This window comes from Phycodurus eques, chromosome 12 (assembly GCF_024500275.1).
Source record: "Phycodurus eques isolate BA_2022a chromosome 12, UOR_Pequ_1.1, whole genome shotgun sequence".
Lineage (NCBI taxonomy): Eukaryota > Metazoa > Chordata > Actinopteri > Syngnathiformes > Syngnathidae > Phycodurus > Phycodurus eques.
In genome coordinates, this window is record NC_084536.1 from 1,996,784 (window position 1) to 2,024,398 (window position 27,615).

Consider the following 27,615-nt stretch of genomic DNA (forward strand, 5'->3'; position numbering starts at 1 on the left):
TTACCTTATTGTTTAAAAAAGCAATTTTGTAAAATGATTTGATTTAAAAAAAAAAAAGAAAGCATGTTTGTAACAAGCTATGAGCTAGGCTAAGCTAAGTTAGCTAACTCAAGACATGAAGCAGCCTTACTGCTGTTTGGTGCAGGCGGGATGCGGCCAACTATACTCACAGGCTTTGGTGGATGTCATTGTTTAAAGCGCTTGGAGGTAGCAAGGAGTTAGGCGACGCTAAATTAGCTAGTTCAAAATCAGAAGCATCCCTAATACTGTTTAGAGCTTGAAAACTTTAAAAAGGTACGAAATGTTGAGGGAGTTGGACTAATATGACTTGAATCTGTAATGAAATCATTAGCCACAATTTAGGAGAAATCAGTGAGCAGTTGTAATCTGCATTCAGCAGTACCCAGCTAACAGTGGGGTGGAACTGAGCAATATTTCTGAGGGACTTTTCCTTTCAAATTAAAACGCTCTTTTGATCAGCTCAGCACGTCTTGGACAGAACGTGGAATAAGCTCGTCTCCCAGGTGAAAAAAAGAACAGCTTGACTAAGATCTTTTTAGTCAAGCTCCAGTGAATCATTGTGAAACGCTTTACGAAAAAACAAGTACTGCTCATCTTCCTTATCCTGTTTGGCCACTTTGAAAAAAAAAAAAAGGCAACAGTGACCTGCGGCCCCAGAATGGGTAAAGAGCACTCAAGAATGCTCCTCTTTGAAAAGTCTGAAAGCAAAAATGGATCTGGCGTCTTAAACACACAAACACACACAATAAATCTCGACTGATTAAAGCACATCCAAGCCTCCTCAGAGCAACAAAAGAAGATTTGATTTGCCAAAATAATAAAAACCTTGCAAGTATGCAACTATTAAGGAGAGAATACAAATTAAAAGCATGCACATTTGTGGATACCTGACCAGGTCTGCTTTCACATGAGCGAGTCTGCCAAAATACGATTTATGATCCCATAACTTCTGTGGTGCTTAATTGATCATTAAGACTATTAGCAATTGTGTGGAACTGACTATGGCAGACCAGTTAGCACATCTGCCTCACAGTTCCGAGGTTGCGGGTTCACATCCGGCCTCGCCTGTGTGGAGTTTGCACGTTCTCCCCGTGCCTGCGTGGGTTTTCTCCGGGCACTCCGCTTTCCTCCCACATCCCAAAAACATGCATGCGTGGTTCATTGAAGACTCTAATTAGCCCGGAGGTGTGAATGTGAGTGGGATGGTTGTTTGTTTCTATGTGCCCTGCGATTGGCTGGCGACCAGTTGAGGGTGTACCCCGCCTCTCACCAGAAGATAGCTGGGATAGGCTCCAGCACGGCCGCGACCCGTGTGAGGATGAACGGTACGGAACACGGATGGGTGGATGATTATTGATTAATCCGGTCTTCAGGAAATAGGTGAAGCAAAAAAAATGGCTGCAACCAGCAGAGGTGCTGTCTATTCTTCTCAACTAGCTTTTGGCCTGACGAACATGCTGAAAGCTATGTGAAGTTGCGCTACGTCCACAATAACAATATTCTGCCCGCTAAAGCGATAGCATTCAAAAATAATTAACTGATCGCTAATGGTTCGAGAATTTAGGAATCACAACATTTAATTAAATTAAGTACCAGGTACAAATTTAACATCATTTTGACTACTGCCATCATGGGAATAAATGTTTGTTGTAAAAAAAAATCTCCCAAACACATGTGGGAAAATGTTTTATGGGCCGAAGAAACCAAGGTTGAACTTTATAGCCATCATTTCAAATGGTATTTTTGGCGCAAACACAACAAATATTACATATAAGTTTTCACCTATTGCGGGTGGGTCTGGATTCCCACGATATAAGGAGGTTCACTGCAGACAGGTCGAGATCATTCCGGCATTTCCAAACCGCGATGACTTTGGTGGCGGAGAAATCTACTTGGCGCGGTACACAAACACATATAAATATAGAGCGCTGAAGCAGACACGGATACACAGCAGCGAGGTGTCAGAAAGCGCTGTGGCAGCCACGATAAGAGGCTGACAATGATCCTGCGCAGCTATTAGGCCTCAAACAGCGGGCCAATACAAACAGTTGTCGCGCCAAGCCATTGTCACTCTGTGGATTTACAGTGAAGCCCGAAGAATTTAGTCCGCTGTGCTTTTGTACGACGTTTCCTGAGCCTATTGAGCACATTGTTTGGCTGTTTAAAAAATCACGGCATTAATAATAAGAATAAACACACTTTTATGACGCCCTTGGTGTAACAAGCATGTCTAATTAAAATTCAGAAAAGGGGAAAAACAAGATATCTTTGAACAATCCTCGCAGCCCTGGTCGCAAATTTCCCAATAAACACGGCAATATGCGCAGACACGGGGTGGCGTTAATTAAAAGCCTTGATAGACACGGCTTCGATCTTTAAAAAAAAAAAGAAAAAAAATTATAAATAAAAAATCAGGAATTAAATTGCTATCAGCAGCACAGAGAGCAGTCGAGGTCTCCCTCAGGGAGATTCATGAAACAGACTTTCATACAGGAGCCATCAGAGCCCGCTCCAGGCAGGAGGGGGCTGCGAGGGAAGAAAGGGGCCAGCAGCGGGATGTCATGTGCGGGACGGCGGCGGCGCTGACCTCTCATTTCATACTTTAATAAAGTCACACCCAGGTGTCCTTGATGCCTTCCAGTTGCCTGGGGGGCTCTGGGAAAAAGAAGGGAAAAAAAACGCTAAACACGAAAAAGAAAATGCTCTCTGTATTGGACATCCATCAGGGATTTGGTCCGCTACGAATACCATTGACCACTTCGCCAAAAATCTTCAGAAAGAGAAGAAATCCGTAACCAGCAATATCAAGTCGAGACAATCTGTGACTGTGTTTACGTAAAAATGTTGCCTCCCAGTTGCCGTAGACAGAAAACTAGTTGAGAGGGAATCAATAGTGCCTCTGCTATTTACAGCTAGTTTAGCTTGACGACAAAAGTTGTACAATTAGGAGAATAAAGTCATAAAAAAACACAATGTTATGTGAATAAACTCCTGATATAATGAGAGAAGTTGTAATGAGAGATTTACAAGAAAAAAAGATCTTATGAGAACAAATTAGTAATTTTAACAGATGCGCTTTTCGTCATGTTAGGAGAATAAGGTTGTAATATTAGGAGAATGCCAGAGAAAAAATTGTACCGACACAAGAGAAAAGTCACTTCTGTTTTTATTTGTTTGAAAAAAATCAACATGATGAAAAAATGTTTTAGTTTGCAAGACAGGTAGAAACGTTACGTTAAAAAAATTAGAAAGTGAAAGTTTTCCTTTGTTCAAGTCTGACTTTTAGTAAAATTGCAATTTTTCAAGAAAAAAAAGGACGAAGTGGTGATTGAAGTGAGAAAAAAAGTCACCCAGTTACAAGAATTACGTTTTTTTTCAAAGTTGCCATCTCTCACCATAGTTTGGATGTCAGCCATAGTTGACATTACGGGCTTCTTCAGACAGAAAACTAAGTCGGTGAACCAACAGCACCTCTGCTGGTTGCAGCCAAGCAGTGCATGCAATTTTGCCTCTATTGCTTGAATTTATGATTTATTGTCATGCCATGACTAACTGTTATGCGCATCCCGAAGTAAGTCGATTGAAAGTAGACCGTTTCTTAGCGCCTCGCTAAGGCATACAAAAATCCAACACAAAGTCATTAATGACAACACGTTCCACACAACTAGCAGCTAGTGCACGAGGTTTCTAATCAAGATAGGAGTGTGCTCATTGAGAAACGTGGCGATTTCCTCACTCGCGAGCTCAACTTGTGCAACAGCAAGCAGCCGTTGCATCAACAGAACACGTACCAGCGTCGCCTTCATGATTTACAATCGAGCGCGGTTTGGTCACAGGAAATTGGAACAGCGCCGACTTGCCTTTGAATTGCGAGGCCAGTCCGTTTACTGTTGAACAGTGAAGCGGATTATCAGGCAGCAGATATGGAGATGCACGCTGCGCTCCGAACAATATGTTATCACAAGACAGCCAGCGCCCAGACAGCTGCTATCTGTCATAAACTCGGCCTATTGTTGGCCGCACTTCCCTCTGCGACATGTGACCTCATCGAGATGAGCCGCCGCCGAGCAAATACGAAGCGGAATGGTGTCATTTTTAATAAAGCTGTTTTATGGACTCCAGTCAACAGAGCCGCGGGAGAGAGCGCTCCAAACTTCCTTGTGCAAATGACGAGTGCGACTAAGACGACGACAGCGGCGGCACTTTCATAACTTCCTGCGCTCAGACGAGCCTGTGGCAAGTCTGCTGGCGGGCCAAAGCGGGAGAGAAGGAAGAAGAAGAAAAAACTTAACCTCAGCCTTATCAAGATATTACAGACATTCCTTTAATTAGTTTTAATATTTCTTGTTTAGATAATGTCAGCCAATTGACAATTGAGTCCCAAGCGGAACAGGAAGGAAAGTAGGGAGGGAGGAATTGAGGGGGGAGGTATGAGGGGGTGACATCTCAGATACAGAGGAATTGGCAGATGAGAAAGATTACATATTCCATTTGATTTAACAGCGTGTTATATTTGCTGGGCAGGCATCAAACACATTAAGCACGCACTAACTTTCTGCAGAGATAGCCAGCTACGAAACACTCATTTCTCACTTACGCTACTTTGCTAAAGACATAGACAAGACAAAAAAAAATCAATCTGAAGGCTGCGGGAGAAGCCGTAAAACTTTGGTGGGGATCGGGATGAAGGTGCGCACAAATGATTTGAACGGTTTCACGTCAATATGGCATCAACGAAAGTGAAACCAAATAGCACAGCCTGCCCGTGAACCAGCAAATAACCTGCTAGCGAACAAACAATCATAAATATGCGATGATTTTTTTCCCCCCCTTTCTTCTTATGGGGTTCCGTGCTGTATTGTGATTGTGGTTATACACGACGGGGTCCTTGGGTTATGAGGTTAGAAATGACCCAACAAATTGAATTAGTTTGGAATACGTCGTCACGAGGCACAATAAGGCGCAATCAATTAACACCGTGCTTCCTGTATTTCGTTTGATATTTATATATTCATGGCCTAAAAGTATTTGTCATTATTTTCTGCAACTATTACTAACTGCATTTAGTGTAGGTTAGATTCCGACTTACATACAAATTTAGGTTATGTCACTGCCGAAATTCCATTTTTAAATGCTACAACAAAAAGGAGAAAATGGCTAAACTAGGGAAACGCGACACCTTCAAACCAAAATGGCCAACAACCTGACTGTTTCACAGTGTACGTTCTCCAGTGATTTTCTAGTGTCTGGTTCTGATGGACATGCATGCACCATTTTTTCTTTCATACACTTGTTTTACTTAACGGGGCAGACAGGAAATTTTCTTTATTTTCTTGTCGCAAATGATTACACCACTGTGTGTACCTCCATCGCGTTAAGACAACATCATTTGCATATGTGTTGTTGACCAATACTGGCCACTCATGTGCCTGAGTAGTATCCGCACCATTTGCACAATCGACATTGTCCCAGATTATCGCACTACGAGTCACTTTAAAGTGCATCCATTTCTTGAAGTCTCGGCGCCCTTTGCACAATTGTCATTGCACCGGACGGTGGTCATTGCTATATTAGTTATTCAAACTGCTCTCATTGCTAGAGAACTCTGCATCTTTTTGCACAGTTTAAAAAAAAAAATTGTACCGGCATTACCAGATTACTAGCAACCTTTTATTGCTCAGTGTCTTTATGTCTCAAAAGTATCCTCTGTCAATTGAGTGTCTGTTGTCGTACAAGAGCGGCTCCAACTGCCGGAGACAAATTCCTTGTGTGTTTTTGACATACTTGGCGAAATAAAGATGATTCTGATTCTGATCAGAATAAGTCACAAGGAACTCTCTGACTATGAAGGAATGCAACCATTGATTCTTTTTAGGCTTGTTTGTCACTATTTTATACATATTGTTGCATTTTGGTGACAGACAGCTGGGTGGAAAGAGGGTGTCTTATTTGGGGGAAGTCTTTCCGCTCTGTGATAGAGACATTTATTGTTTACTTCGAACAGGCAGCAAATATCAGCAAATTGTTTACGTCCCGGAACATCGGGACCCTGCCAGTCACTGTGGTCTTCAAATTTAAGTCAAAGCAAACAGCACGTCTAATGGTTGCACAATACTAAACAACAGTCAGTATTAGTGCTTGTTTGGAACTGGCGGCCGGACATGAGTGTGTTCTCAGAGCAGTGATGGAAAAATAATTAGCGCTGTTTTTTTCTCTTTTTCAGTCCTCCCAGACAAACACGGCAGGCCTCGACCCCCTAACAATGTCGATCAAAGCGCAGAAATCTCTGGAGCCACACAGAAAGATGGAAAGACAGCCTTTTCCGGAAACAAACATGGCCGGATCTATTTATAATCAGCGCACAGATGTGCACTTAAGATGGCCACGCTGAGTGAATTCCAAAAGCTTTTTAGTGTGATACTGTAGCCTACCTGCATGGTCGGTCTGGAAACGCCACCACCTGTTTCGCTTTCATCTACAATCCCGACAACCACATTTGACAAATTCTCAACCTTTTGTGCCCGTGTCGCCCTTTCTCGTCTTGCGTACCTTTCCTGGGTGGCAGGTGTTGAGTGGTTGCGTCCCCCCCGTCAATGCAATCCATCCCCTCTTGCTTTCCCTCTCCTAACTTTGTCTCTCCGGCAGCTGGCGGGAGGGAGGGAGGGAAGAGGCTTCAACAGCTGCACATGAGGGTGGAAAAATATCGCGGAACACAAACACCTCCGATCCCCTCAGGGTTGTCAAACTCCGAGGGCACCCACAACCTCCTGTGTTTTCCACAGGAGCCCGAGACTGTTACAGTCAGTGTCCTGTCAAATCCACTTGCTGCCTTTGAGTAATTTTCAGATTGGATAATGTGCCTCTTCCGAATGGAAATTATGTTCGAGCTAAGATCCACATTTTTTTTTGTTTTTTGTTTTTTTTCCCCAGCATCAAAATACATGAGATCATCTCTAGGGCTTTTTATTTTGCCCTGGCAAGGTTAGGCCAGGCTCATTCCAAATTTCCTGAGGGCGGGAAAGAAAACAAAAACGATCCCATGCAGATAAATCAGTAACACAGATCAAAAGACAAATCAGCGGCAAAGACAAAAGATGCTGAGTCGCTGAGAACAACGGAGACGAGCGAGGCGAAGGTATTAGAGGAGCGGGCCACTCTAACCGGGGTTTGCATGCTCGGTCAAACAAACTTCAGCAATAGAGAACGAGTAATCCCAATATATTTCTGTTTAAATGTATTCGGATTTGAGTCCGACTGATTTTAAGTAAAAATCCTTTCCCAGATCTGCGGGACTTCACGCCACTGCCCGCGGCGATCTTCTCTTTAGATGAGCAGGTTTTCCAGCAAAAAATCGCTTCGGAAACTACAAGTGACAGAAAAACCGAAAACAAAAAAATGGTAAAGTAGCATGTAGACAAGAACTCACGTCTTTCACGCAGTGGAGAGCTACAATTCATTCCCTTCCGAAATACAATGTGTCCTTCATCATCGAGGTATCGCAAGCCGAGAGGCTTTGTGAGATGAAAATGAGAAGTGACCATTGACTATGATTTTTTGTTTTTGATCAAATGGAAATGCATATTTTGGCTCCACCTATATGATGAATTTTACAATGTCGAGGAATACATTTGTCGCTGGTTGTCTGTATTTTACAAGTTGATGTTGACTACCATATATTTGAATAACGGTGATGTGAATGAGAATATCCACGCAGTTGAACATTAAACGTCGCAAGTGGAAGAAGCCCTCCCGTAAAATATGCAGATTGGAGCGAATACCGTCTCGCGAGCCCTGAACATCAGGTTTTATTCAAACGACCGAGGGGGTCAAAGGATTTACCTAATCGATTTGGTTAGCAGCCCGTGGAGGTGTCGCGAGAAAGATTAGCATTAAAATATAAACCTGAGCCGGGTCGAGACCCCCGTGAAAGTGAGCCGCACTCGAGTGGCTGTCTGCAGTCCAAAGAAGGGAGACCTGATACTGCTGTTCCGGGCAGTAACAAGGGTGGAGTGAGGTTGTTGAGGGGGTGGGTGTTCAAGGTCGGTGCTACAACAAAGACAGGAAGTTCAAAATAAAACAGTTTCACATAGTTTCCGCGACATTGGCACATCAGAGACTTAAGTCGGAATTATTTGCCTGTGCCTTTCAGTGTCTTTTTGTGTGACACCTAAAATACTTGTCAGACAATTGCTTTCAACCCGACAGGGCAGGAGAAATGAATCGAAGGTGCTCAACTTCACATCCCTGCCCCGGCTTCCCCCTAGCCCTCTTCCCGGACAATTTGCAGCTTCACCCCGGGAATGTATACGAGCCTTCCGCACAGCTTTCCTCCGGCCTCTGTTAGTACCGTGGAACACACAGCCACCGTCCCGCCTTTCAAATCTCTGACACTACCTCCGAAACTGAGAAATTCTCCCATCCCGCCATTCAGTGTCCGTACCGCCTTCCTTATGTTATGCATCTGATACTACGTCGGATGTCAGGAAATTTGCGAGTCGACTCTAACCCCCGTTCTGTGTTGATACATTTGAAGCAGAACACAAAAAAAGCTTTCACAGGCCGTGTAAGAGGAGCTATAGATTCCTACTTGAGTCATTCTTTCAAGCCTCTCTATTGCCAACAACGCTGCTAATGGAGAGGGAACTGTAGCCCGGAGCTGGCAGACACACCTGCGACATATTTTCTCTCCCACCACCTCCTCCTCCTCCTCTTCCTCGCCATCCAGTCCCCCTCCCCCCTCCACATTAAAGTCCTTCACAAAAATCAGAATTTAATAAATCACCCCAGAGCCTGACAGAGTTTATCTCCGGGGGTCGCCTCTGCCGGGCAGACGCTCGGCGACAGACAAAGCCCGGCACTGATAAGATGTGAAATTAAATACAGTTAGCACTTTGAGACAAAAGGCAGGAGAGTGTCACGGCCAGCTTTGCGCGCCGTAAACGGCGGGCCTGCTTACACAAACGCCGCGGAGACAGCGAGGTGATTCATTTCACGTCCCCCCCACCAAATCCACATTTAGCCTGATTTGCATCATCCACTGTCAACATATCGCTTCTCACAGATACCTTCAAGAGCTTTCATTAGGGCGTCCGTTTTTTTTTTTGCCGTTATTAATCACCAGAGCTCTATTCCGATGCGGGGCCATCTCCATCACGGATCAAACGCTATCTGCCCGTGTTTCCTTTCAGTCAGCAGACATTCCTGACACCAGCCATCAGTGCCGCTAAAGGAGACTTATGAGAGCGCGTCGGGTCTCCGACGACCTTACAAATGCGCTACATGAGCGTTTAATACCGGCGGGGGTATAAATGTGAGGATTTGTTCAGCGCTAGTCAGCTCTGTCAGAGCAAACCTCGGGCAGCGTGGCACAGGAGAACAGACGAGAGAGACGGAGAGAGAGGCCCGCTGCTCTAAAAGTCATATAACAATGAAACGGCTGCCCCGGTGATATGAAGAAGATTGATTTTAACGAGTAATATTGTTTTCAATTAACTGCGCGCTCGTCAGGCGATGGACGACCTCCCCTGATGTTGGCCCGGCACTGTAGTTCGGAGAACGCACTGTCAGGTATTCAGGTTGAATAGTTGAAGTCAGCCCAAATATTGATATTGCGATGAAACACGCTGCATCGTTATCTACGGGACTGTACAGATATGTCAACATCAGGTATTGATACTCGTCATTGGTACAGCATGTCGTGTTTCTTCATTAAAATAAACCCGAACCTTCGAAAATTAACATTACATCACTGTACAAGCAGATGACTGAAAACGTATATTATAACCCTACGTCCGACTTTATCCGCAGATTTGTAGTAGTATCCAGCACATGAGCAAATATGCTAATTAGCCTTCCTGTGAGCTTTTAACACGATTCACTTCTCTTTCTTAAGCTGTGGGGCAGGTTCGCTTCTGTGGAATGTTCATCTCTGATATTAATTTGTCAGTGATTAGAAAATCTTTTCAACGTGATCATAATTGTATGGCATTTTACTGTACACAGTGTACAAAAAAGCTATTTTAAATCAAATTTGAAAAATGATATTGTCTCAGGAATTCCTCACATTTAATAGCCTTAGTCGCTTCAACAATTGCTAATACGACCGCCCCGAGAACGCCGCGACCCGCGGGTGAAGCCTAATCTCCTCCGACCGCGACCTTGCCCGCTGACCAGACGGCTGTCATCCACAGCCATCGCCGTTCCTGCGACTGATGACTTCCCGCTGAGACAACAGTGCCAGGGAACTGTCAACAGGCCGGGCCCCGGCAGGGACCCCGGCCGGGCCTCTCGAGGGTCCCCTGCGGAATGTGAAGAAGAATGGCAGGAATGCAGGGTGCCGTCATGCGTTGTGATAACGTTCTGCATCCACCAGCGTGATTACTTTCCCACGGCAGCCAGCCGGTCCACGCATGTGGCATCCGAGGCCCGTTGCAATAAATACAAGTCTTACATCCACATGTAGTTTAGTGTTGGCCATTAATTACGACAAGGATGTTGGAGAAATCGCTTCCCAAGTTGAGATTTCAAGCATTTTGAAGGCAACAAGTCTTATCGATTGTCCTCATTCGGACGGAGGGTGTGCTGGGGAATCCAATTGAAAGCTTGTACAGTGGATCCCTGCTATTCGCGGGGGAGGGGACCGGGCCAGACCGCGAATCGCCAAAATCTGCGCATAACTGACACCCGTTACAGTTGCTTGAAAAAAACAAAAGACCCCACGACCCGGAACGGGACAAGCGGCGTGGAAAATGGATGGAGGTAAAGGAACAGGGATTATGCGTCTTTCCACAGCTCATCTTTCTCCTGGTACTACTTGTGTCTTAGAGAACAACCGACTGTATGTCGCCTGCAACAACACGAACAGGAAATGACACGGCTGTGGATGTCAACACAAATGGCGAATGTTTACAGACGCTCAAACACACTGGAGAGCTTAGCGGTGGATGAACACGAGCACGCTCGCACCGACTCCACCGCTGCTGCGAGCGTCAGATAAGGCAAGAAATAAGACAAAAAAACGGACCGTATCCGCCACTGCGTAACATAAACTTTGTTTGATGTGAACGGTTCATTCTTTTTATTGTTCCTGTGTTCAAATGACGGCTCATTTGTTTTGTTCCTTGAGCAAATAAACGACACAAAGAAAGGTTTGATGTCCGAAACGCGATCTGTATTTCTTTGCATTGTCTCCACTTCCTTGCGTGGCTTCTTGAAAGGTCAGCAGGGGGGAGAGACGAGGGGGAAAAAGGCCATTTGATAACTACAGAAAGACCTTTTGGAGACCATCTTTCATGTGCGTGATAACAAAGCGTGGCAAGCTTTTGCCAAAAAAATGGATCACCTTGTCTTCATTCAAACTAGCTAGTAGGCATCCTTCTGCGGGACTGTGACGCTAAGTGCGAGCGACAATTGCAGAGTAAATCGTGATACGCATTATTACGGTATTTTTTTTTCAACAATACCAATACTATTGTGAAACACTGATTGTGGGAGAGTCAATATATTGGAAGAAAATCATGCATGACAGCGATGGGAATTGAGTTAGTCAAGACATGATAGTGATGTTTTTCCAACGATTCTTCATGATCTTGATTTGTTTTCTCCCACTTCTGATGTCTGATGAAGGCCAAACTTAAACTTGAATGAACTGAAGAAATCAAAAATTCAACCACAAAGTCAGACGAAAAGCTATTTTTACTTTGAAGTCATTTAATAACTGGATATATATATATATATATATATATATATATATATATATATAATATATATATATATATATATATATATATATATATATATATACACATATATATATATATATATATATATACACATACACATATATATATATATATATATATACACATACACATATATATATATATATATACACATACACATATATATATATATATATATACACATACACATATATATATATATATATATACACATACACACACACACACTCTCAAATATATATAATTGACAGGAAGTGTGACATTAGACAGCAATATGGATATTTGATCCAGCTGAAACATATCATAAGAGAAAACAATGCAATTTATTGAGATATCAATATTTTTCCCCACTTCGTGGATATATCACGATACATTTGACAGAGGGAAAAGTCACAGAAATGATGACAGAAGTCCAGATTTTACCATTCCAGTAATGAAAAGATGTTGTTTTCTGAATAAATATTATTTATATGTCTTCATATTGATATGATTAATATTAGCATTTTCAAAAACTTTTACAATTGTCATGAAGCTTGCCATTAGACAGTGACTATCACTACCTGATCAAATTGTCCCGATAATGTATCGTAAGAGATGAACAATATGATACATCGGGATATGGATCTTTTTTCCCCACCTGTAATTTTGTTTTTTTTTATGTACTGTAATTTATAAGGAAACAACTTGAAATGAGAAATTAAACATCAGTTGAATCTTTGTATAACTTTTTACAACTTCAACTATCTATTTTTTCCTGTATTGGAATTTCACACCTCCCACTGGCAGTAACCTTGGGAGACACTTAAGACCCACTAGCCTGCAAAAAATGTTTTTGATATGCTTGTGTCATTTAATCATCGGCGTTCTGCCACCAAGACTGCGTGGGCCAATTTTGCAGGATATTAACTCGCAGCTAAAGCCCGGCTTGTATCATTTGCCGGGCCCAGTCGAGCAGCGTTCCCAGGAGGTGTCTCACGCTCGTAAGCGATCCAAGCTCGACTGGGCACGATACACAGGTAGAATGAGCCATAAAGGGATGAAGCGATGACGGAACGGCAGATTGAAATGAAGTCTTTTGCTGACAAGCTACCACTGCGGCGGGTGGGGGTGGGGGTGGGGGGGGGGATTGTATTTGTGATTTGAGCGAACAAGCAAAAACAACGATTCAATCGTTTACTCCAGCCACAAAACGAATGGAAATACAGAAGAGCATCAAAATTCAAACGAGCTTGATTTACTGCAGGGAAAATGAATGATCAATTTATCGGTTCCTGGAATTGGATTCACTTTCGACTTCAGCTGTGTGGGTGGACTGTAGCTCAGCTTCCCATAACTGACGTCAGATTGCGCTTTTATCAATAGCTAACTGCAGGGTGATTACAAAGTGACTCCAGATTTTTAAGGACTTGCAATTTATCGTATTAAGAAGGTGCAGTGATTTTTTGTCCGTTTCCATCATTTCTAATAGGAATAAAGCGAAACGGTTCAACTTTAGAAGCGCGACTGTATTTCTTCTTTTAAACTTGTTCGTCGTGATTCATGTGGATATGTCACATTGCTTAATGGAGTAACAAACTCCCTTTTTGTCTCAGCACATCGCAGATGATGTGATCCATTACTAGAAAAATGCGTTTCAATACGGAGACCGTGCGGAGCATATCCCTCGGACGAAACGTCAGACGCGCGCGCGACACAATGCACGCGAGAAAGAAAGCAAAGGCGAGCGCTGAGAAAGCCTCACGAAGAAGTAGGTCACCCTCTCATAATTGTCAATCATGCAATAAATGTGTGAGCAGCGCAAATGAATACAGCGTTGGGAATGAGACAAAGCGTATTGGCATGCGATGTCAGCTTGACTCAATTCATCCTGCTTTTCACACAAGACCATTCACATGTGAACTTGTCTCTCTCTTTCACACTACCTCGCTCGCTCGTGTGTGAGCCGCGCCGGGGTTAATGTATGTGGACGCCTGGTCTCAGCCCAGGGCCACTTCATTACCGCGAGCCGCGTTTATTTCCATAGTGGAGGCGTCGCGCCGTATTATTATTTGCCTCACCGCTGTCAAGCGAACGCCAAGAGTTGCTTTTCCGCCGCTTGAGGCTCGAAAGCAGCCGCGTGGACGCGACTCGCTGACTCGGAGATGAGATTCACTGAGAACTGTTTTCTTTTCAACCGAACTCATGACAAAAGTGTGACAACACATGGCCGTTACACCATCAGGAAAGCAAGAACGTTCTTCCACACCAAACTCCTCCCAGCACGCCTTTGACAGACAGACCTCACATGATCCCTTAAATTGTTCACACAAATTTGGAAGCATAAAATTGTCCTTAGCACAAGCTAGTGTACAGAAGGAGGGACCAAGCCTCGCCGTGCATAGGGGAAAGTTAAATACAATTAACAAAAAAAAAAAAAAATGTAAATCAGTTTCAAACGCTAACATTGTGCAGAGTTTGAACATTGAATTCAGTGATTCTCGCGTACCACACTTTGCGAATCGCTGTTATAGACCAGCGGAAGTTGGGGATTCGCAGCTGACAGTTTGACAACTTTGGAAATTGTATGTGCAAGCAAAATGCTTTAGAAGTTGTCACTTTAAGGTCAAATTGTTCCCTATCGTTGCTTTAACCAGAAAAGGAAGCCGACATTTTGCTGCACTCTTGGCAGTCGTCCCGTCCGTTCCCCGAGACCCGCGAAGGTTACGAGTCGGCCATCAATAACTGCGGGTCAACGCGTTTTCATCCAACACTGGCACTCCCGGCCTTTGTCGTCCCACGTATCGCACCTTCTGATTAACCGTGGGAGTGCTTTTATTGGCCGCACCCGCTCTTGTTTGTCCCCCCGGCCGACTCAAATGTCAGCATCTGCCTGACGTTTCCTCAAAATCACCCGCGCCGCCGATTCGCCGCGGCACCCGGCTATTATTGCCTTCCCCTTAAAGAGTGACAGGCGGCGTCCTCGCAGACGAGCGCCGCGCCGCGGTCGAGCCGACGGGATCGCGAGGGGCAGACCTCTGTGAACCCAACGCGCTTCGATGCGACAGTCGGCCGCTACGACTCGTGACTGCAAATATGGAGAGTGGACACGCCCCTCATTCAAGGGACTTGACTTCCGCCTCAATTTTGCATTTCCACATAGTCGTTAAGAGTTCAGTGAAGCATGTCATGCTACGGTTTGGAATATTAAACGGTTTGGGGAAATGATCTCTTATGTTCACCCACTGCAACGCGGTTCATCATTCGTGCGTAAAGCGCAGATTTTTAAGCAATTGTTTTGTTTTTTTTTGGGGGGGGGGTTACAGCATACAGGAATTCAGAGTTGTGCGCCTTTGTCGTAGTATCACATTGCGCCGCAACATGCCGGGCAGCACTGAGGTCTACTGGAAGAAATGCAGAGCAAGAAGAGGAGGCAGAGAAGGTACCCAACTATACACTCCAGCAACAGTCGGCGTTCCCACACAGCAGAGACAAAATATGTCTGGGACATGACTATTGTGGAATGCTGTTTGTATGTTGCAAGTTCATGTATGTTAAAGTAGCGGCAGCAGCTTTTGGACGGTTACAATTACCGTGACCCCTCTGCAAAGTTCCGTGAGTTTCACATTAAAAGTCAGCATTAAACAAGGGCACTTTCATTAAGATATAGTTTGGGTGAAAACTTTGGACTTTAAATATACAATGTTTAACTTTCTTGTGTTTTATCTGTGGCGAGATGGTGGGTGTCTGGTTAGCACATCTGCCTCACAGTTCTGAGGACCGGGGTTCAATCCCCGGCCCCGCCTGGATGTCCACCCCGTGCCTGTGTGGGTTTTCTCCGGTTTCTTCCCACATGCCAAAAACATGCGTGCTAGGTTGATTGAAGACTTGCCCGTAGGTGTGAATGTGTGCGCGAATGGTTGTTTGTTTCTGTGTGTCCTGCGTTTGGCTGGCGACCGGTTCAGGGTGTACCCCGCCTCCCGCCCGAAGTTGGCTGGGATGGGCTCCAGCACGCCCGCGACCCGCGTGAGGAGAAGCGGAACGGAAGATGAATGAATGAATGTTTTATCTGTCAGTTTTACAAATAAACAAAGTGGGAGTGACAAATAAACAGCATGAAGCAAGCAGACTTTGCCTTTTATTTCGAGGACTGTGCGAGCGAGACAGTGAGAAGAGGCACTCAAAAAAATACTTTTCAAAAATGTGTTTTAATAAGTTGACTTCATTTTAAAGTGACATCGCATAACTGTTCCATACGACTGCCGATGTTCGTCCAACAACAAAAGGTTCCGGGGGACCTGACCTGATAAATGTGAGTGACAGAATGAGAGCAATCTGCCGAGCAACGTCCAAATTTGGAACCGTCAGTCAGTCAGTCAGCTTGATATGACCCACAAATGTAATTATTTGAATGCATCTCTTGATCAAAACTACCTGAAAGGTCGTACGTCCCAAATACAGTGTGATGCCCTAAACTTGGTCCACATTCCAAAGTTATTCCCTCAAAGGTTTTAATACCGTGGTTGCGCTTTTCATTAAAACCTTCAACAGTACAATGCCTGCGTTGAAAATCAAAGCAAAGTCTCATCTGCTGACTCAACTCAGCAATGTGAGATTTAATCCAACACAACACACACACACACACACACACAGTGAGTGTTTGTCTGCTTCAGACTTCCCGTCAAACAGAGTTAAGGTCATTTTTCTTTGGATGGTCATCACAAGGTATTGACTGAGGGCGAAAGCTTTTGAAGCAGTGTGACGAACGAGCCGCGAGTCTCGAGTGTCATCAGCTTGGGGGACTTTTCTCAGCTAGCGCCAGGTAAAGATTAGATAACAATCGGCTCTTTTTTTTTTTCTTCCTCAATAATAGATTCCGCGCTGTGCTCGTCAACCGAGGACGAAGACACAGCAGGAAAAGTGTGTCGCTACGGAACTCCACTGATATTTTACCAAATCACAGCCGACTGTTGGCTGTCGTCAGTCACAAAAATGCCGCGTGGGCAAAAGAGTAGTGACTATAAAAAGGTGAATTCAGTTTGAAATGTTTTTCAAAATGGTAAAACGCGGAGAGCTCACTGCAATCAGAAAACACGCATTAAAGCGCTCATGAGGCTGGACGCTATCGTCGTGACGTGGTCTGACAAATTAAACACTCGACATATGCAAGACAGTGCTACCTTGAGATACAAGTGCCCCGAATTAATACTTGTACTCATTCCGAACCGCCGCTTGGTCGATTTTTTTGCCGCTGGCTTCAGATTTGGCGCCGCTCGAGTGAAGCGAAGAAGAAAGAAAAAAAAAAAAAGAAGAAGAGCGACAGTCGCCAATGCACTTTCTGACGTTCCTCAAATGGGACAAATGCAAAATGATGACACTCGCAAGGTGTACGGGGAAGACGCTAACACTGAACTAATTGTGAGGTAAAGCGCTCCTGACATCACTCGCTAGGCCACGCCCTTTAAAGGCACATGTCCACACACCAATAGTTTCAGTGAGTGACCCGCACCATGTGAAACGTGCCCCGGAGACAGCTTCGGCTGTGATTTGGCGCCATATAAATAAAAAAAATAATAATCCATCAATCAAATGGACTACTGGCCGGGTGGGGTGGGCTCGTCGGTCCCCCGTCGTGCCGGCTCAGCAATTCCAGGCGGAGCAATTCCAGACGGCAGCTCTGACGCATGCGGAACGGTGCCAATTCAATTGTTTGGGGTGGGGCCACTCCCTAATTGCTATAAATAACTCTTATGAGCTCGCAAACTTCTTGGGATGTCCCCTCACTTGCGTTGCGCTTCTTGAGATGTTTCGAATGTACATAGCCACTCCCACCACAATCCAGTTGCCCAGCCGGGTCCGCGACACTTGTCCTGATCCCTCCTGTCCTGTCCTGTCCTAGATTGTCCTGTTCTTCCCTCACAGGTTGTAGCACTACCGTCCCGTATAAAACTGGAATTCAGTGACGTTGTCATAGTCATATAAAAGTAATTGTTTTGCTTTTTTTGTTTTTCTTGCAGCAAGTGTCCTGTCTTTTCTCTCTGTCCTCCCTTTAAAACCACGTTCTGTCCGAATGTCATTTTCACTCAATGTCCATCATAATACAAAGAACCACAGTGGCAGTATATGACAAAAAGTAATAATCATCCACTGTTGCCTCAGAAAAACTGTTCCGTCATAAAAGCGACACAGATCCTTCATTCCGCTTGGCCTAGCAGACGAACAGGACTGGTTTAAAAATGTGTCTGTTTTCCGTGATCTGAAAAACGACAAAATTACGACAACAAATACTGCCATTTTGCATAGTCGAATGTCCATTCATTGATTATAATATTGAGCTGCTATATTTCTGGTATTAATTTTGTGTGGTGTGAAGGAGCAGCTCCTTCAAATTCCCAAATGTTGCAAAGGCTCTTTTGCGGGGTTCTTTGCTGCAATAAGCTGACATTCACAAAGCTGAGCTGCTTGTTTGGAGTAGAGCGCTGAAGAAAGAGAAACTCTTGAGGAACAACATCAGCGTGTTTACGCAGGAGAAGATTCATCCCCGATAGCCGCCGTGAAAGAAAAAACACAAGCGGAGGAAATTTGTGGAATCCCATGCGAGATGGCCTCCCTGCTGGATTCCTTTTCCTGTCAGCTCAGACGAGAAATGAAGCCGGGGAAAATTAACTCCTGATACGGTCACGCTGAATTAGACAGAGAAGAGGAAGGGGGGTAGTGTGAGAGCAAACGAGATACTTTTTAAGGATTCCATCCTTGTCATTTTCAATTTTCTGCTCTTTTGGACATGCTTGTATTCCGACTCCCCAACATCTCCTCGCCATATCAATCCTAATTAGACAATCTGGGCCCCGCCAAGGATGGGAAGCGGCTTATTTGCATAATTTAATCATAAATACTCAGTGATACATATTTCCAAATGCATTCGTACAATTATCTTTTCATCCTTGGGGCAAAAGAAGCATTAATATGATTAGGCAATACTTCTCTAAAAAGGGAAAATACTCTTCTTTTTTTTAACTGCAGCTTTAGGCTATATGAAAAATTAATTAATTTCACAGGAAAATCAATTTCTCCATGTGACCATATTAGACGGTGCCGACCCAGGCCCGCATTGCTCTTCCCTTCCTTTCTTGCAATCAGGAAATTTCATCTTCAAACTCCAACTTGTCAGGAACGGTTAGCGTCCTCGCGGCGGAGACGCGCGCCACGCTGGCTAAACGCGGCGCGCCGTGAGACCGTGGAGGAGGAGCGACACCGGGAAGTGAAAATCGGCAGGTATTGCTCAAGGTTAGCACCTGAAAAGGTCACACGTTACGTGACCTTAACAAAAAGAAAAAAAGCCAACAAAGAAAACAAAAATATATGCTATTCATCAAATCTGCTCTTACGTATCCATTGTAGGCATGCAAATATACAAAGGAGTATTAGAGTCACACTAAAAATGAAAAAAAACTCATTGAACGTTCAGAGAAAGAAGTCATGAAGTTAGAATGTTACAACTTTTATGCGGTGAAATAACTGCTAATGTTATTATCTATTTTTCATCTTCTGTTTTGGCTTCTTGCTGCTACGCGCGTGAAAAAAAAAAAAAGATTTTTTTACATTATAAAAAAATTTACTGTCAATGAATGACATTTTAATGTTACGAGGAAAAAAAGTTCCAATGCTAAAACAATAAAGTCCAAATTAATTGAAGAATAAGTCATGATATTGTCAGGGGGGGGGGGTGAAAGAATTCATTAGAATTGTTAAAAGACTAGAATGTGTAAACATTTTCAGGAGCAATATAAGTAGAAATCATGATATCACAAGAGTAAGGTCATGATATTATAGGAAGAAAGTTGTCATAATATTAAATAAAGAATAAAGTCTTGGTAAAAACTGTGATTGACTGGCAACCAGTCCATGGTGTACCCCGCCAGAAGTCAGCTGCCATCGGCTCCAGTTAGCAGTATAGAAAAAGGATGGACGGATATTTTGGGAATAAAGTTGTAACATTAGGGGGGGGGGGGGGGGGGGGGTCATACAGTCAAAAGAAAAATGTCATACAATTACGAGAAACGTGCCAAAACCGTCAGACAAAAAAAAAAATTTTATGTTGCGAGAATAACGCAATAATTTCTTTGCGAATGAAGTCATATGGGGAAAAAAAGTTCACAGTGTTAAAGAGAGAAAACATGTAGAAATATGCAAATCAAGTTGGAGCAGTAGGAGAAAGTGGTAATTTTTCGAGAAAAGAATGCGCGTCTTTGCCACGCAAATAGCCTCCAAAGCCACAAACTAAGACGTTTGTGGCAAACAAAGCCTCTCTTAACAAGTCAAATCTGCTGCGTCTTCACTCAAAACAATGTCGGGATTGTTAGAGGAATGTTTTTGCACTTGTTCCAACTGGATGAATGTCAAGTTAATAAAGCCCTTCTGATTTTTCAAGGAGACTATTTGCAAGGGGACAGGGGGGGGGGGGGTGTGCACCTTGCCGCCATCTGCCACCTGCACAGTTGACTTGAGCACATGTACTGTACCTAATCAAATTTAGCAGAGCTCCACTGAAGGATTAAGAAACATAAATATACCCCACTCCTTTGCAAAACCAAAAAATGAGGCACAATTTGACTTTCAAGGAAGTGCTTGAATAGATTTGGATTTGAAACAGCTTTGTGTACCATTGTCTCAACCCCCCCTCATCTAATCAGGCATCTGTCACTCTTGTTTTTGAAGTTATTATCGCCTGGCTCCCTCTCGGATGCGGTTGCCGGGTGACGGCGGGTATCTCAGCACCCACTCGAACGGGCTACGAGCATTTGAATGCAATCCAGAAATCTCCCCTGAGTACCTGTAAACACATTGGCGCCTTGTAAGAAAACAAATATATTATAAGAGAGCTCGACGCCAGCAGAGAAGAGGGGGGAGTGGAGTGAGGGGGGGGGGGGGGGGGGGCGGTTGTTGGTGGGAGAGGGGGCTGGCACCCTCGGTGGCAGAGCACACTGAGCGCTAAGCAAAACAATTACCGTCACTTCCAAATGTGTGTGTGTGGGTGTGGGTGTGTGTTTAGGCTTAAACACACTTGAAAACAAGTGCCCCCCACCCCAACGAGCTGCCAGGCAAGAGGTGACGATGATATGCGTTTGTGTTTAAAAGAGAGTGTAGATGTGTTGTGCGAAAACAAATCAAAACGCTCCAACAAAAAACTAACAAAGGAATAGGTCTGTTTTCACATAATTGATGTCTGTTATTCAAATGTGGTGATTTGCATCGCGTTGAGTCACTGTCTAGAACAAAGCTAGGAAACACAAACTTAATATCACAAGATAAGGTTGTAACAAAATGAGAACATTGTGGTCCTTCTGTCATTTTGAATACGCCAAAAATGTTGAATGTTTTGATAAATTTGTAATATGAGAAACATGTTTCACAGAAACATCATGTGGCTAAAGTAACAATGTGCCAATGTGAGGTCAGTGACCTCAATGACCTTTGCATCTGTTACAAGAGGCGTCTGAAAGAGTGATAAAAGTGTACTTAAGAACACTTGATTTAATACATTAGAACAGCGGTCAGCAACATGCTGTCCGCGGGCACCGGGGAGGCCCCAAGGACCACATGAGTAGCCCGTGGGCCTCTTCTAAAAATAGCCCGCCAGTCATGGGACATTGTGATTTCCCACAGGTGATTATTTAAAAATGTTAACACCTGCATAGATTTATAGAAATACAGAGTTGCACGTCGTTGATCATTATTGGTAGAAACAATTTACAATACATGGTCAGTGTCTGCGCAGAGATGAATAGCATTAATCACGAATAATAACATATGGTTCAAGATCATTTGAGCGAATTTGTCATTTCAGAAGTGTGACAGGTATCAGGTATCCCTTCTCATTCGTGGGTACCCAAGAAGTTGAAGTTTCAAAAAGGTTGCTGACCCCCAGATGAGATACCAAAATAGTTGAATGGAATGAAACAAGCAAAAACACAAAAAACACCTTCATATTTGATCAAGAATAAAGCTGTGGAATTAGGAGAAATAGTCATAATAGGATGATGAACCCTAATAGTACAAGAATAATATTGCCTAAAAAATTCTAAGGTTTTAATAAAATTGAAATATTTAATAATGATGATAAACTCATCATAACGAAGATGACTTAACTTTATTTTAAAATAAAGTTGTAGCATTAGTAGGAATAAGTAGTAGTTGTTGAAAAAAAGTATAAACTGATCATGAACTTGTAATATTGCAAGAATAAATTCGGAACATCACAAGACTAAAATTCAGAATGTTCCAGGAAATACGTTTTATGAGGACAAAAATGGTAATGTTACAAGAATGAAGATACAATTGTGAGGATAAAGCGGTACAGAAAATGGATGGATGGATGGAAGAGATAATAATACAATACTTTTTTGGGGGGGTGAATAAAGTCTCAAGAGTATGAGCGACAGCTCCTGAGTTTTCCAAAAATGGATTTGTAGGGTGGCGTGACGCCGGCCGGGCTGCGCAACGTTCACGGCGAGTGAGGCGGGCCGACGATCGTCAATTCACCGCGACGCGGCTGCGCCGCCCGCCGTCGTGTTGCCGCTCTCCGCAACAGCACACCAACGAGAGATGTGCCGTATCGTTCGGCCCGCCGAACAGCTCGCCGCCGCTGCCGCCGCCCGTGTTATAAAAACCTTCCGGAGAGTTCAAGTGTCACACAGCAATAAGAACCTTTTCCATCCCACCGCGGGGAAAATGAAAAGGAAAGCAAGTAGCTGGAACAGAGGGGATCCTGGAGGGCCGCTCGGAATGGAAGGGAAGGGAGATTACTGAGCCCAGATCTGTGTGTGCGCGTGTGCGTGTCTGTGTGTGTGCGCGCGCGCGTGTGTGTGTGCTAGGGAAAGGAACAGGAGGCACAAGAGAGCCCTTAAGAAAATGAAAGGGTCAACAGTGACTATGTTCCTGAAGATAAATCATAATTACAAAGTAGAAAAAGTCTGTAAATCCAAATCAAAGCCGTCAAAAAACAAAAGAACACCAAGGCCGAAGAATCCCAAATTTGGAATCAGCATGGGATTTTAAATGCCTTATTTACCTTGTTTACTCATTTAGTGGCCGTGAGCATTTATTCAGTCAACTTCAGATGGAAGCGGGCGTCTCCAAGGGCCCTTGAGGAGGCAGGCCTTTATGTTTCCCTGTTATCATAAGCAGTAGTTCTTTGTTTTTGTTTTTGGGGGGTTTTTTTCAAACTTTGTTTGTGCGACATCCGCTTTACAGATACCACATCAGCTCTGCGGGCAGTGCAGTGTATGTTACGGGCACTTGTATACAGCGCCACCTGGTGGTATCAGTCATAGTAAAAGTCACCAGTGCCACCTTAAATTTGTTGGTGCCGGCCGGTGTGGAAGCGAAGAGTAGCGGGTGTCGATTCGGGGGAAGATATTTACTGAGGGCGCAATTTTCAGCATATAGTATTCGAGATGAATATGAAACTGTTTCGTTTTTTTTTTTCTTTGAACTCATCTTCAGCTTTACAGATACCATGCTGAGAGTGCAGGCGGTGTGTGTTGTGCTAACTAGTTTAGAATCGAATAATTCTTGCACGTTGTGTTTCTATTGTGTCTATGCCTGATATCACTTTTTTCAGACCGGTACATGTACGAGTATTCAGTGTTGAATACTCACTGATAGCGATACCACTGGTATTTTTGAAACATCAAATTTCAAGTAACCCAATGCCAGATGGTTGTGAACAAAATCCTGCCAAAGCGCTGCCATGTAGCGCCAACTACTGGCGAGGAGGACTGACTTGATGTCAGAGATTTTCTTTGCCTTCAGTATCAGTGGCTGGGATTGGGAGTCTTCACAAGTACCCAATACCTTGAAACTAGCCCGGCATCGGTACTCGCCCGTCCCTACTTATCAGCTTTACAGATGTCACCCCTTTGCTGTGGTAATGACAATTACCGCGAGACATGCTGGAGCCAGTCATAGTACAGACAATTACAGCCAAGGTTTTTTTTTCCCTGGGGGGAGGGGGGGGGGCCTGAGATGTATTTGGGGTGTGGCATTTATTTACAGTATTCATGATTAACTTGTTGAGGGATGGTGTTGAATAAGAGAGGAGGGTATGCAGTAGCTGGATTTTTTTTCTGCCTAAACTCACACCGCCTCGTTGCGTAACGGAAACCAGCGAAGTCGCTTTAGCGGCGACAAAGTAAGTACCGCCACACTTTTTTTACAAAAACTCAAGTCATTATCTTAGATCTATTACTACATCTATTATTAGTATTAGATTTATTGGCCATTATAGGAGCTGGATAGGAGGCGCATTTTTGTGTAAACATTTTGAGACATTTCCGACAACGTGCCCAAAAAGCTGCAGCGAGTTGTGAGTCCAAACATAACGTTGATATCGTTTCTAAAAGAGGCAGCAAGCAGTGTTGAACTCGCTTGTTGGAGGACAAAAGACAGCGCGGGGGGCTTCATCGTCGCATGTGAAATAGTGCAAGCCCATTGTTAGTATTATTCACCTCATTGTTGCATAAATAAAGAAGAGAAGCAACTGATGGGGGGCGATGAGACCATTTCCAGAGAATACTTTATGATCTGACGGGTGGGGGGGGGCGGGGGGTCAATCAGTTTACACAAACTGACCGTCTTGTCAGCGGCACTTCAATCACACACTAACAGTAACACACACACACACACACACACACGTACGTCCCCAGCAAATAAAATCATCGCAAGCAGCGTTTTATCCAGCAGCTGCCTCTCGCACGTGATGTAATTCTCCAAATGGGACGAGCGCTCGGACGGACGGGCCTCTTCTCGACTGATTGATTTGGAGCCCAGCACCGACCCGCAGGACCCGACGGCTTTCGCGGACAATTACAGCGCCGTGTCCGTGTGCCCCGTAATAGCTCGCCACTTTAGCGTCATTAAAGCGGCGCGGGGCACTGCGTTATCCTTTAACCCCCACCACCGCTGATGCGCCACAAACGCACACACAAGCACAAACGCGCACCTACCCGTTGACAAGAACGGGCGTCGCACGATGTCACCGCACAGGAAGTGGACCGTTCGTGTGTAGATTTACCCATTCAACAAATTCGAAGAAGTGCGAGAGGTGAAAAAAACTTGGCAACCGACGGCCCGGGGATCACGTAGCGCAAAATAGCTTCGACGGCCTCGTTTCAACTCGAAATGATGAGCGCAACGTATCCCGCGGGGCTTTCCGCCAAATGTTTGTGACACACCGTCGCAGAAATGAAAAGCACATACACGCTCTCTGCAAATGCTGAACGCAAGTCCAAATTAAAAGCTCAAATAGCCCAAAACGTGCAAGCCACTTATGCTCGTAACCTACAATAATCAAGGTGAGTAACTGCCATATTTTTTCCATATAATTGCTATTTATCAAATCGGAAAAGATGCCTTCGCATTATATCCCGTTCCCAAAAACACACCTCGAACCCACATTCTCACTCAGTGACACAAAGCGCAGGCGTGTGTTCATGAATATGAGCGATTTAAGCTAAGCGCTAGTTTCAATCTTTAAAGCTGACCAAGTCTCTCCAAGTGTTTACGACTATTGCGACACCTTCACATCATATTTGCATTTCCAACTCGCCTCCGTGGTTACACCGGTGGTGGTGGTGGTGGTGGTGGGGGGTGGGTGGTTCGATATGGAATCAATCACGGTGACCTTTGTGTGTGCGTGCGTGTGTGTGTGTGTGTGAGCAACAGAAATAATCAACTATTTATCTGGCTTTTAATCATTCCATATTAAAACATATAGAGGTCCCGAAATATTCTGACTGCTAATATGGAATGATTTATTAATCCCCGTGTGTGCGTGTTTGTGTGTGTGTGTGTATGATTATGTATCTGCGGCGAGCTTAATTGAGCCTCATAAATCTGCCATCATAATTTCTGGCATGTGCACTTGGTACGTTTGTAATCATGATGATGGAGTGGACTGGCAGTTGATAAAAAAAAAAAAGAAGAAAATACTCCAATATTTGTCTTAAAAATGGGATGTGAGAAATGCGTGCGGTTGGAAAAATGGAGTGACTATTTAGCATAATTCAAGCCACGGATGGAATCATTAGATAATGAATTTGGGGCAGCGGGGTGAAGGTTCAAGTCCCGCTGTGGACAAAGTGCGCAAAGGTCAACGATTTGTTTGGAGACGCGCTCGCCGCGGCTGTGGAGGTGCCCTCGAGCAAGGCGTGTCCCCACGACGCCGAGCACTCTGTAAGGTGTGCGTGCGCTTTAGTTTGACGAGTGGCACGCAACACAAATCCCAATAAATGGATTCCCTGTTAATAATAAATTGAATGTAAATTGATTTTTTTTTTTTATCGAGACAACTTATTGTTTTACTTTTACTTTTTCAGAGGCTCCCAACTTTAATCAAAGAGACGTTTGCAAAGCCAACGCAGACTCGCTGGCGCGGACCACAGCGGACCACAGCGGACCCCCCCCCCCCCACTTCCCTCCCTCCCACCACCTTCCACAAACCCCGAACTTGATCGGCTCACCTGGCGTTGGTGCAGTCGTTGTAGAGCGTCTCGAAGTCCTTCCTGGAGATGAGCTTGCAGCGGTTGACGCCGGGCTGGATGGCGCCGAGCCCGCGGAGGATTCGGACCTGCTCCACGTTGCACACGACCGGCGTGATCTCCAGCCTCTTGAGCTTGGTGTAGACGGTGTGCAGGCCCCCCACCAGGTGCTTGAGGAACAGGTCGAACGCCTGCGGAAGGCAGATGAGCTCGCAGCCGTCCACGTTGAACGAGGCCACCTTGGCCCCGCGCAGCTCCACCATCTTGCACTCGTTGTTCTGCGGGATGTTCTCCACGGGCGACGGCGTGGAGTACACGGGCTTGCCGGCCGCCGCGATGCCCGCCGGGCTGCCGCCGGCGGCCAGCAGCTCGGAGCGGAAGAGCGTCTGCGCCGGCAGCGGCGGCAGCGAAGAGGAGGAGGACGGCGACGGGGAGGAGGTGGTCGACGGCGGGGACGCGCCGATGCCGATGCCGATGCCGATGCCGCAGCCGGAGATGGCGGCCGGCGGAGGCGGCGGAGGAGGCGGCGGAGGCGGCGGCGGGGGCACCAGGGAAGTCGGCGGGAGGAGCGCGGCCGGGACGGCGGCCATGGTCACCTTACGAGGCTTCGGGGGGGGAAGGGGGTCCGGGGGGCGGCCGGGGAGGGGGGTCGCCCGAGTTCAAAGTCTGCCGGACAGCCTCGCCGAACGCGAGAATCCACGCGAGTTTTGCGCCGTGTGGAGCTCCTCGCATAAGTTGCCTGAAAGTTGGGACACCCAAAAAAAAAAAAAAAAAAAAGAAGAAGAAGAAGAAGACGGAGAGCGAGAGAGAGAGAGAGAGAGAGAGAGAGAGGAGGAGGAGGAGGAGAAAGGAGGTGGCGGAGGAGGAAGAGGAGGAGGAGGGCAGGACAATGATCAAAGATAGCAGCAGGAGGAGGAATGACAGCCGGGAAATGAGCTGAAAAGTCAAGCGAGGCTCGCTGGGTCGCTTCTCGTGTGTGCGTGCGCGTGTCGCACGGCGCGCGAGGGGCGGAGCTTGCAAGCGCGGGGACGCCGCCGCAACAACAACAACAACAACACGCGCGCGCGCGCACGCACACGATACGCACGAGCGCGCCTCGTAGGAAGCAAGATCTTTTGCAACAAGTGCATGAAACGTTCGTTTCCAAAGCACTTTGCCTTTGAAGCCACATTATTCGGTTTTCAAGCTTCTCTAAGTCCTCAATTTCAAGTTTAATAGGAAAAGTCCTCAAGTCGAAATGCACAGCACGAATTATACTATTATTCTGTCCCAGATATTGCGTGGACTCAACACTCAAACACGCTTTTGCACACACTCGCAAACATTCTCAAACAAGT

The 27,615-nt window shown here is 45.0% G+C and overlaps 1 protein-coding gene across 6 annotated transcripts in view; it reads right to left on the minus strand.

The window, feature by feature from the left end:
- dachd (dachshund d) overlaps nt 1–27,040 on the minus strand; it is a 144,280-nt gene extending 117,240 nt beyond the window's left edge. For all 6 annotated transcript variants that reach the window (XM_061691544.1, XM_061691541.1, XM_061691543.1 and 3 more), the window contains exon 1: nt 26,261–27,040. In XM_061691544.1, the coding sequence (XP_061547528.1) occupies nt 26,261–26,868 (608 nt within the window). In that variant the 5' untranslated portion in view covers nt 26,869–27,040. The remainder of the gene's footprint in view (nt 1–26,260) is intronic.
- Nucleotides 27,041–27,615: the final 575 nt, after the last annotated feature.